The sequence below is a fragment of the Clinocottus analis genome, unplaced genomic scaffold, assembly GCF_023055335.1.
Source record: "Clinocottus analis isolate CAN_PGR_092001 unplaced genomic scaffold, fCliAna1.0.p SCAF_13, whole genome shotgun sequence".
In the NCBI taxonomy this organism is placed as follows: domain Eukaryota; kingdom Metazoa; phylum Chordata; class Actinopteri; order Perciformes; family Cottidae; genus Clinocottus; species Clinocottus analis.
In genome coordinates, this window is record NW_027175854.1 from 10,915,001 (window position 1) to 10,927,188 (window position 12,188).

General features: G+C 42.6%; 1 protein-coding gene across 8 annotated transcripts in view; it reads right to left on the bottom strand.

The window, feature by feature from the left end:
- Positions 1-12,188, bottom strand: part of tcf4 (transcription factor 4) — a 201,910-nt gene that overhangs the window by 82,509 nt on the left and 107,213 nt on the right. For 7 of the 8 annotated variants that reach the window (XM_068573324.1, XM_068573323.1, XM_068573320.1 and 4 more), the window contains 2 exons: positions 6,096-6,222; positions 3,970-4,019 (listed from right to left, as the gene is read on the bottom strand). In XM_068573324.1, coding sequence (XP_068429425.1) covers positions 3,970-4,019; positions 6,096-6,222 — 177 coding nt within the window. Of the gene's footprint in view, positions 1-3,969; positions 4,020-6,095; positions 6,223-7,573; positions 7,948-12,188 lie in introns of those variants that run through there. The other variant, XM_068573325.1, reaches the window with a different exon arrangement.

Genomic DNA, 12,188 nt, shown 5'->3' on the forward strand with positions numbered 1-12,188 from the left:
CACAACTGATACTCGTGCCAACAAGCGGGGAAGAAAGTGCCTCTGAATTTATTTCCCTGCAGTCAAACCCCCTCTCCATTTCACAGCCACGCTGGTCCCCTCCTCGGTCCCGTTCTCTTGATGTGAACGGCAGGAAGCAAGCGGGATTACTCGCATCACAGAGGTGGAAACACAGAGAGGAGACGGCTCGGAGCGCCGCGTACATGAAGGCGGTGCAAAGGACAGAGATCCAAAAGTGGCATCACGTGACTGTCGACAGAAGACTCTGACAACCGTTAGTCACAGACGCGGCTGTGTGGCGTTCTTGTACAGCACAGGAGTCGGCCGAGGGTTTACAAGGTTGACAGAGCTCTGGACTCTGGGGTCCACATCCTGTGTCTGACCTGTGGTGACGCCACGGCTACTAAAACCAGGCAGGATGGTGGTTTTGGTGAAGCCGTGGTTACAATAGTCTTTTCAATGGAGCTTTAGTCATTCAATCACGCCAGAAAGTATTAACCGTGAAGTCCAAGATCGGATCCTGCTCGCATCGGCATCCAATCAGCCAGACCACGTGCTGATGTGGCCCGGCTGGTACAGGGAAGAGAGGAGGAAAACCCCGGGCTGCAGCCCAGCTGAGCCCAGCTGCCTGGGTCCTGCTGTGTTGCTATTAAGGAAAATCCAACATTTCCTGATTTGGCTGGTTCAAAATGAAAGCTTTTAAATAACAAATTAACGAGGGACTTTTACAGCAAAGAATTTACATGTGCTCATCCACATTTTTGCAGCCACTCCTTTAACATAAACCCCAACATAGATCACTGTCGGATCAGGCGGGTATACATATGCAGACACAGCTGAGTTCTGATCTGGCACATTCAATCACAATCAGCGCGCCGTCACGAATAAACAATAAACTACTGGCTACAAGGAAGCTAGCTAGCAACACAGGCTAGCTAGCAACACTGGCATGGCATGTTGTGTGTGCTATTGCTCATTCTTGATGACACTACCTACTCTTAGTTTCATGGATGCATCTTGGGCAATTAGATAACAAGTCAACAGCCCTAAATACAAGTGTGAACACGATCGGATCACTCAAACCCCTTGCCGAAAATGGTCGGGGATGGATTTGACCACATGCCCTATTTTAAGTTTTGATGCGTCCACAACAAGGACGTCACAGAAAAAAACATCATCTCCAGTCAGCTCTTTAAAAACGCTATATAAAAAGTAACCAACAAACCTTGATGTTTTCTTTTGTAGTTCTGTTGCCTAAACCTAAAATTAAAGGTTTACTATAATACTTTCCATTTACTGTATAATGTACTGTATATTATAATGGCACATTCACATACAAATAAAGCAACAGTCCATAATGCTTGACACGTCCCAGCCAACGCCTCGTCCTTCCACTTCACGCGCTCACAAAAGATGAAAAACAACACCAACCAGTCAAACAAACCATGGCCATGCCCCCTCTCCCACCCTCCCCACCACCATCCCCATCCCCAGGCTGATGTAGACACAGAGAAGGGGAGGAAAGAGAGGAGGAAGCGCGGGACAAAGCGGGCCGAGGCCACAGAAAGGCGGACTCCCGCCGAGCCAAAGAGGCGGCCGACACGCCGCACATTCAACCATCGTTAACTGGCGATTAATGAGGTCAGCAGCAGAGGGGAAAAAACATGTACAAACACCTCAAAGTTCACATTTGAAAATAGCGCTAGAGGATGCTAATACAGGTTGTTCTCATAATTACTTCCATCATAAGAACATTCCCTCAACGTGCTGCTTGGTGTCATCAACACTCTCCAACCCAAATATACATTTCAACAGAGAATAAATGCAGAACAGCAAACGTGTATAACTCTGAGCGTGAAGTTATAACAAACTACATCCTCAAAAATGAACAGCAGCAGCCGAGCTCCAGGCCTCAGAACAGCATCTGGGGTCAGCTCTCGAGGAGCCACGGACACCGATCATGGGGGGATGTTTTCCCAACACATATTTTCTCTTGAATTCTGCCAACGGACAGAACATCCCTTTCACGGTCAGCGAATGGCTTGATTTGTGCATGATGTGTTCAGGGCTGGAAACTACTGATTGTTTTAATGAATAATTCAATCAGATGGCAGAAAAATGGCACGTTCTCAAAGCCCAACATGTCTTCAGATGTCTGGTGTTCTTCGACCAAACGAAGATCCCATTTGCAATGATATGAGACAGAGGAAAGCAGCAAATGCTCATGGAGGTGGAGTTTGGGTGTGTGTGGAAAAGGTTTTTGACAAATCTTTTCAGTCCTACAACCAGCGGTACATCAACCGGTACGACTGTTAATGCGGAAATGTCAAAACAAATCCTAATAAAACCTGATAAAGGATCCAACTCATGAATTAATTATGGTAGAAATCAGCACCCAGACAATAATGGTCATCTTGCTCTTTCTTCAAAAAACGCTAATTTCAGAGACACTGAAGCCATATAGACATGTAGTAACAGTGTATCTCACATCACGTAGTTGTACGCATTGTATATTAATGCATTTTTTATAAGCACTTGTACTTATGCATAATGCTTTATAATAATGATCATGACACATTATATGTTGAGTTACAAGTAATAATCATAATTGCTGGTCACTCACTGACATTATTTTTCCCTGTAGGATCGTTGCATGTTATAATTCCCATAACTGTAAAATGTTATTATTATACGGTGACTATACGCGACGTCATAGTTAGCTTTTATCTATAAAAGAACAACACACGGAACATTGTAAATTAATTTTCAATTGACTTTTACAACAACCTCTTGGAATAACAATATTATGTATTATTTCAATGATAATAATGTATGATGAAGATGTTACAATATTACAGTATTAAAGCTATAAGCTATAGCTAGAAACATAATAATACACTTGCAAAATACATGTCATTGAGTGACCAGCAATTAATAAGCCTTATGATACTTGATATTATAAAAGGTTATGACTGCTACTAAGTGCTTATAACCATAATTATACAGTGCTGTAAGCAGATTAAAACACATTATACGTATTTATGTAATATGTTTATAATGGCATTATAGTGTTATGGCGTTACCAAAATGAAAAAGGACAAGTTATAATTGTATTGTGTATAGTGCTTAGAAATGCTAAATGGGAAAAAAAATAAGTAAAAAAGGTAGGATTGGATTTGTTTTTGTTTTTTATTACATATTTACCCCGATATATATATATATATATATATATTAGAAGAGTATTATTAAGTAAGTATTAGTATCTTTTCTGGCATGGACTTCTTTCAGCTGGTTCCTAAAAAAACAAGAACCGCTAACAAAAAGCCAACAGCTGTTTGCGCACGGCTCCGGCAGCAGCATCGGCTTCACCTCCGCCAATTCACAAAACCTGGCAACGCGTGCGTCTTTTCTTCCCCTGACAACTGCGCGTTTCTCAGGACTTCCGTCCTTTCAAACCCGCTAAAAAGAGAACAACCTGCAGCCGGCAGCAGCGTCGACTGGTGAGGGTTTCAGCTCACGATGCAACGCCATTACTGACAACTCAATCAAATAATGCATTAATAGAGGGGAACTCTAATGTTATTCCGTGTTTTTATTGTCAATAATATTAGCTTTGTGCTGTCAAACATTAAGAAAACAAGAAGCATTCACACAACGACTTGTCTTTAAATTTAGAACGATCGATGTCTTTTAAAAAATATTTATTATGGCAAGAAATTCCATAAAAATAGGAGCCGACGACAAAAGGCAGACAGCTGTCTGTGTCCAGCTCGGCTCCGACATCTTCACCCCGACAAACTCACAGGACCTGGCAACGCGCGCAGCCTTCTTCACGTCTGCTTCAAAAAGCAGCTCAGCCAGTCCCAACACGCAGGAGCAGCAGCCTTTTTCTTTTCGACACACACGAAGCAGCGATGAAAAGGAAAATAATGATAATAATCATTTTTAAAAAGGCGTGTTATCACTTACTGAGGACGGCAAGCCGGGAGGGACCTTCCGCACTTTCTTTGGGTGAACCTCTGAAAGAGAACAAGAAAGAAAGAAAGAAAGAAAACAATTCATGAGGGTTTAACAGGCCAAGAGGCTTTTTTTCTTTCTTCTTTCTCTAAAAAAAAAAGGAGATTCTGTTTTTTATTTGTTTGAATTTAATCGATCACGCGGAGAGGAAAAAGAGCGAGGCCAGTTTTCCCACCGCCGTCGATATATTTTACAAAGAAAGCTGTCACTACAAACAAGCGCGACACAATACAACGCAGCAAATAAAAAAAGGCGGAATACAAAAAAGGACAGGGTTGATTTTTTTTCTTTTCGTTTTGATTTGATAAAAGGAAGCAAAGCAGCTTTTGACATGTTTATATTATTTCTCAGGGTTTCTCTCAAGGGGAGCGAGGGAGCGGTCTATTAACTGGGAAGGTGAAACTTTGATAGAAAAATGAAAGCCTTTTTTTTTTAAATGGCCCAGAGTCGTCTTTGACGTCGTTGTGTGTGTGTGTGTGTGTGTGTGTGTGTGTGTGTGTGTGTGTGTGTGTGTGTGTGTGTGTGTGTGTGTGTGTGTTTGCGTGCGTGTCCTTCCAAGGCTAACGCTACCAAGGCTACACCACGGCCACTATTGTCCTGCTTTCTAAAAGACTTCCCTGTTTTTTTTTTCTTAAAGTCCCTTTTCAGAATACACACACACACACACACACACACACACCCACAGACCAACAGGAGGGTCACACACGGACGTGCATTCACAATACTCGGCCTTCTAAAAAAAACTAAAACACAACCGGTTGTGAACCGGGATCAATTCAGGTTCAAATGTTTCACAGAGGACAGAGAAGAAGAAAAAGCTTCTGTTTGCACTAAGAACCGTAAATGAAGGCAGACGGTTTCGACTGTAATGACGCGCTGCTTAATTTCTTCAGTCTGAATAATGCACAGTTTGAAAATGTACAGCGATGTTGATGCATGGAGGAGAAGATTGTTCTTATAGCTCATAATCTGGGACCCAATTTGTCTTCGACGTGATGCTCAGATTACGCAGCAAAACATTCAGCGATTTAGAAACGAGCTAAAGATATCTGTTGCTCCCAGTGGAGGAAACATTGTTTTAGCAATTTGTTTGAATCAAAATTGTCAGTAAGAAAAAAACCAGAAAAAGGCAGATCATCATCAGTATAATGTGCATTATAATAATAATGATGAATTTAAATTTATTTATTAGATATTCAAGCATAATATTTATATTTTATATTTATTTATTTTACTTAATTTGTATTACTATCAGTAATCATACTATTATTTATTCTTAATGGTAGAATATGGTACTTTTTCTTTTAGATTTGTATTATTTATGTAAAGTTTTACATGTTAATGTGTTATACTTTGTTTATATTGGTCTATAAATTGAATAAAAGAACTTGAAAACACGCCAAAGCTCGATAACAATCTGCATGCTCCAACGAGCACACTTTGGGCCCAGCGTGGAGGCGCTTGATGTGCTGATGGGGTTGACAGCGATTTCTAAAACAAATGTTTTAAATATGCTTTTATTAGGCGCTGCGTATTTCATTGGCTAGCGGAAGCTAATTGAGCTGACTTTGTTATAATTTTAGAGGCTGCGTTCTAAGACGCTATTGAATTACGTTATGTTTCTAATATTTTGTCCAGCCCATTTATAGCAACTAAACATTAAGTTGAATCAACACGAGAGCTGAACAATTTAGAAAAACAATATTTATTGCAAATATGTTGACTGATATTGTAACTACAATATGATTTGCGATATTACAGGCAATGATTTTTGAAAATTTGTATTTTATGTTGGGATTTTAGCAGAGGTCTGTTGCAAACAAAGGAGTCTGTAAAAGATGTGAGGGCCCAAACAACACTAAGGCACAACAACAGTTCATTACAAATTGTATTTTGACACATTTTGCAGAAATTGTATTTCTTCCTTCTGACGTCGATGATGTCACAATAATTTTGCAAAGTGAAAATGGGATCATGGGCCGGACAATGAGTGAACCAAGAGAGGAAAGCAGCTTTGTGACGGAGCAGGTCCATGTCGTGTGCGTCCCTGTGTCATGAGTGTGTCGCCGGCGTCTCACCCATGGCGTCCATAGGCAGCGTTCTCCTCCGCGGGTTGGAGCCGTAGTGCTGGTAGTACTGGCCGGCCGGCTTGGTTGGCGATGCTGCGCTGGGACTCCCCAGACCCATCTCGCCACCATGTATCGACTGGTCGAGTGACACCGAGACCGACAGAAACACAAACAGACAAAAAAAACAGAGAGAGAGAGATTGTCAATCATGTGACCTTGTGACTCAAAGACCAGGAAGGACGCACCATTCTTTCACAAGAGAATTAGGACAAAGCAAGGAAACATAATTCTGATAAAAATACACTGCAGTACTAAGACAAGCCAGTTCATAAGGGAACACGATACGACCTGATATCCGAGAAAACGAGTATTTAAAAAACAGATGTTGAGAACAATGTGAATCAGCGCAACCAAGTGATTTTTCACTGTGTTTGGAGTTCAGCATGTCGACGGCTGCTTTACTAGAATGTTAAGTCAGACAATTTTGGAGAGAATTATGCAAAGAAAGTAGCCGTTGTAGTTTTTTAGCCAGTTTTTCAGTTCAGTGAAAGTCTGACATCAAGGAAGGTATCGAACGTTACATGCATTTTAGAGGAGTTTTGAAAAAAGGGATGTTGGAAATGACTGGAATGAAGAAAACTGTTTGAACTGGAATGTTGAGGACAACTGGATGGAACAGGAAGGTTGAAGAGGGAATATTGGCATCGTCTGTCACAATTACCCAGAATGCTTGAATGTGTCGATTAGTGGATCTGAAGAGATGGATTTTTCAACCATAATCTGAACGTTGAAAGAAAACAGAATCACTTCTGGAATGATGCTGATCAGAATGTTCATTGTTGAGCTGAAGTATGTTGGTTAAGCAGGAGACAGTTGCGCTGAATGTTGACAGGAGAATGTTCTGGAATACTTGTCAGGGTGCCGGACGCGGTTGGAATGTTAGTGACGCTGCGGCGGGTCAGTTTGTTGAAGAGGGAACGTGAACTACATGGAACAATGTCAGGATATTGATTGCATCTATTGTCAATACACAAGTGTGTTCACACCCTCACAACTATGCAAACCTGCAACAGTCTCGGGTCATGCAATCATGAAAGTAACTTTGCCACCACTCCCACCCGTACATGAAGGACATTGGTGGTATTAGCACTACAAATGTAAAATATAAAAATCCTTATGTACCAATGTTAAAATGACTTCATGTAATCAAATTTAAATGTTATTTTCTGCGTGAGTATGACAACATTAAAATACAAGAACTTTTTTTTTTAAACTTTTGTTTGACAATGTCCATTTACGGAGAAACGAATATATAATTACACTCACTATGACTCTTAGAGTTTCTATTTTTTTTTTTACAATTTTGAATAAAAAACACAAAAAAAGATAGAGACAGATCAATATCAGGAAGACAAAGGAATAAATAAATACCCCCTCCCCTCGGATTTGATTTCGAAGCCGTCTCCCTTCCAGAGAAGCGAGCCTACCTCAGACCCATGAGCGAGGAGAGGAACCGGGGGGCCGCGTGGCGGTAGTCACCTCCGTGGGAACCGCCTCATGCTGCTCAGCGTGGAGGACGTTCGCCCTCGCGACTCCTCCGCGGCTTTGGAGTCTAACTTCTCCTCTCCGCTGCCTTTTCCCTCCTCTAACTGTGTGACTCTGTTTACGGCCCAAACTTAGCAAAGCGCTCACACATTGTCCGCGCTAATTAAGTTCAATGATTCGGCGGCAACAAGTGGCGTCTGGTTCGGGGAAAAAAGGGAAGAGAGCGCGAGAATAAAAGACACAGTGAAGGCTGGAGGAGGAGGTTTTGTTTTGTTTTTTTTGCAAGGAGGAAAGAGGTGAAAAAGAGCCCCCCCCCTCTCTTAAATAGACTCCGCCACTACTCCGTTAAAGTGTAGACTTTTTCCCCCAGCTTTCTCGTTAAGTAATTAGTGAGCAGTGTGTTTGAAGCAGAGGTTGGGGTAGTGCACTGGGAGCGGGTGAGGGGTGGAATGGATGGATGGATTTTTTTTTTTTCAGGGGGCTAATCTGAATTCTGATCAGTCGCGTACGTCCCCTCTGTGGCTGAAAACAAGAGTTAGCTTGGCACTGCCGGGCCAAGTAAAGGCCTTTCTCATGCTAAGCAGGGCCTAAGTAGGCCAATTACAGGGCCAGCCTCGGCCTCAGAGCCATTCTCCGGCTTAAAACAAAAGGGCCCTTGTCTTAAATAAAGTCAGTCACACACACACACAGAGACGGAGAGGGAGTCAGACACAAAAGGCACACACACAGTCACACAGTCACACATTGATTCAGTCATCCTGTTCCTCTGTCCGTGTGTGTTTCAGTGTGTTCGTGTGTTTCAGTGTGTGTGTGTGTGTGTGTGTGTGTGTGTGTGTGTGTGTGTGTGTGTGTGTGTGTGTCGTTGGGGGTAAAAGGGGGTTCCCACTAAAACAAAAAAGGGTCTCATTGATTGTGGCGCTTTTTCTTTCTTTGTTTTTTGTTTTTTCTTCTTCTCGCACTCGAGCATCGATGCCAGGCCGGGCCAGACCGGTCACCCCGGCAACCAAACGAGGCTGGAGGAGAGGCAAAATTGCCCGTCTGTCTCTCTCTCTCTCTCTCTCTCTCTTTCTCTCTCTCTCTCTCTCTCTCTCTCTCTCCTTCTCTTTTCATCTCTGTTTACCTGCTCGCCTCGCTAGTCTCACTTTATTACACACTTATCTGCCCAATACAATTTTGTTATTACAGATGTAAAGATTAAAGGGGCATTCAGGTTGTGTCAGCCCTCCCCACCCCCCACCTGACACACCCTGAATGGGGGGGAGGGGGAGGTATTCTAGCAATGAAGCGTTTCACATGCATACAGTTGGATGACCAGTGGTAGTTGGTCAAAGAGTGGTCAAAATCGTAGCCGCAGAGGCCCAAGATATCCTGACCTTTATGGGTCAAGCTACAAAACACTAGATACTACATTTCCCAAAATGCAATGGATTTTTAAAATTCTTTTTCCTCTGGCTGGTAAATTGGTTAGGATACAGACTTTCTGTTAAAATGCTAAAGTTCTGTTGTGTAGATGCTGTCATGGGAAATGTGAGGTTTCCACAGAGCACAGACTTAGCAGAACTTGACATGCATAACTACAACAAGTACGAGCAAGTTAATTAGTCCTGGTTCAAAGGGCAGCAGTCGCGGTCTAAAAGAGCAACGATACGCGCCATCTGTCTGCCTTAAAACTAGATAAAGCTGAGGTTTGAATAGTCAAAAAAATTCAGTCTAAGGTCTTTTTCTGACTCCTCTTCTTAAAAAAATAACTAAACATCATGAGGTCACGGAAGTGAGGAAGAATCTTCACTGCATTCTGACTGCACTTCCACCAGACCGTGACGTTTGTGCTGTTGGCATTATCTCCTTTGGTTTTGGTAAAGGATGGTCCAAGATCGAGCAATGTGTTCGGCAGTCAGCTGGTCCAAGAGGTGCATTTGTCGACGCTTCGGAGACCGACAGTGACCCATAACCCTCTGCTCTGCTTAGCATGTTTTTATATGTATTATGTATACTGTTCACTGTTGTGGGTTCGCTCCTCATTGCTTGCTTCTGTTTTACTTTCTACAATCTCTCACTCTCACACTCACACACACAAACACACACACACACACACACACACACACACACACACACACACACACACACACACAAACACACACACACAGAGGTCTGTTTCTCACAGAGCTGACTGGGCTTCAGTACCCAGCTGCTCACTGAGATGATATTAAACTAAGATAGATTACCAGAGAGAGAGAGAGCGATAGAGAGAGAGAGAGAGAGAGAGAGAGAGAGAGAGAGAGAGAGAGAGAGAGAGAGAGAGAAAGAGAGAGAGAGAGAGAGAGAGAGAGAGAGAGAGAGAGAGAGAGAGAGAGAGAGGTCAAAAGAAAACGGAACAGGAAGTCTAATGAAGACAAGGATGGAGAATAAGCAACAACAAGGGGACACAGCAAAAATAATTGTTGACACCTAAAATTACAGTTTTTTCAATACTCCGGTGGCTTTAGATCAAGAGCTTAGCTGGATATCACGGCTTCAGTTCCCGGTCGGAAAGGGCTGTCTAATGCCAAAATAAACAGGAGAAAACATTCTGAACATAGCATACACTTTAACTGATATGACATTTTCGGGGGGGGCCTTTCTTTTAGGTGTCTAAAACAAGCTGTACATCACTTTGCTCCCGTCCAGTAACTCCTGCATGCTTCTCAAATCCAGAGGCGTACCGACCTCCATCTGTAGCCAATAACACACTGGGATAAGAACCTCACACCCCTGAGGTCTTGAACTATCCCAACGTTTAACACACATGGCAAGAGAGCAGTGTGTGTTTGCTATCGCGTCACTACACTGTCCCTTCAGGACAAGACAGGACAAGACACGTCCTATCAACAGAACAGGATTGTTATTTCTTCCTGTTTTCTACGACTACGCGTTTATACCTCTCCAATCTAACCCTCTGTCTCTTAATGTGACTGAAAAAGCAAACCCTGAATACTAAATACCATACATTTTCACCATCCCAACGATGACAGACAGAGAGAGGGAGAGAGGGAGAGGGAGAGAGAGAGAGAGAGAGAGAGAGAGAGAGAGAGCGAGAGAGAGAGAGAAAGAAAAAGACAGGAAGAAGTCATTAATTACCAGGAAGTGCTGGCGAGGCAACGGCGCACCTGTACGCCAGCTTCGCTCCAGCTGACACACACACATGTGTGTACACATTTTTGCACACACTCCTGAGGGAGCGAGGCCCTGAGGCTGCTACCAGAAACAGAACCAAACCAGCAGAGAGAAACGAATAAAACTGGACTCACAGAGCGAGAACACTATGACCGCGCATCACACATCGGACAGTACGCACATCGGACAGTACGCACATCGGACTGTACGCACATCGGACAGTACGCACATCGGACAGTACGCACATCGGACAGTACGCACATCGGACAGTCATACATCGGACAGTACACGCATCGAGGGCTTTCTGACATTTACTCTGTTAAACGACTAAAATAGTAGAAACAGGAGATGAAAAGTTCTCAGACCCAAAGTGAGAATGTAAGACTTTCGGGGTTCACTGGATGAAGCAGAGAAAAGCAGGAAATTCTCACATTTATTTATTCTTGACTTAATTGTGGAAGGTTAGCGTTGATTAATTTAATGCCGATCAACCAAATCATCAATCGACTAATATTCTAAACACAATTGTGTTTAATTGTGTTATTTTTCCTGTTGTGATCCACTGAAATACATTTCCCCCTGTTCTGTTTTTAGTCTGTTTGTTCTTTTGAGTAGAACTTTTACTGACTCCTTTGAAAAATATATTTTGAATCTGAATCTCCATATGTCTATATCTATAGATATTACACTGTTGCAACAGTATTGAAACCTGAAACACAACATTATCAGGAAGCATATCGTAGTATGCGTTTCTTCTTGTCATCTGCTGGAGCTTGCTCAACTGTTATTGGAGCACAGAGTGAAAAAGGGCGGGATTTAGGAAGGTTCAATTTGCTTTACGTTGTAAACGAAGGATGTTCAAACGACCGATGACATCCAAGATAAGGACTGAACTCATTATAAAAAAGACTGAGCCAGCCAATCAGGGCCCTATTTTTCGTACATGGTTCAACAAAGTTGATCAAATGTCCTAGTATCCAGCTTAAATTACCGAGATAATAGACATCTGGCTAACTTTGGTTCCTCAAAGGGTGCTCAGACGGCCTCGTACATTCGAGCCAGACGTCTGTCATCTGGATAATTGCTTGTGAACGCCGACATAAACATGTACCACTCGCAAAAAAAGTTCAGGGCAGTGATCCACTCTGTGAGATAGTCTATGCATACAGTATGTGCATACACTCTGTGATCCAGTCTGCATACAGTATGTGTACATTATGTGAGACGGACAGCCTCCAGAAAGTCTCGTTAATAAATGAATCTTTGTCGGCAGAATTGATGGCGCTCGTACAGGAAGTCATCATGATGCGAGGACTGATCTAGGCGATCTGGAAGAACTCTCTTCCTATAAAACTAATATAATATGCCTTTTTTGTCCAGTGGCAGTGGCCAACATATCCAGTG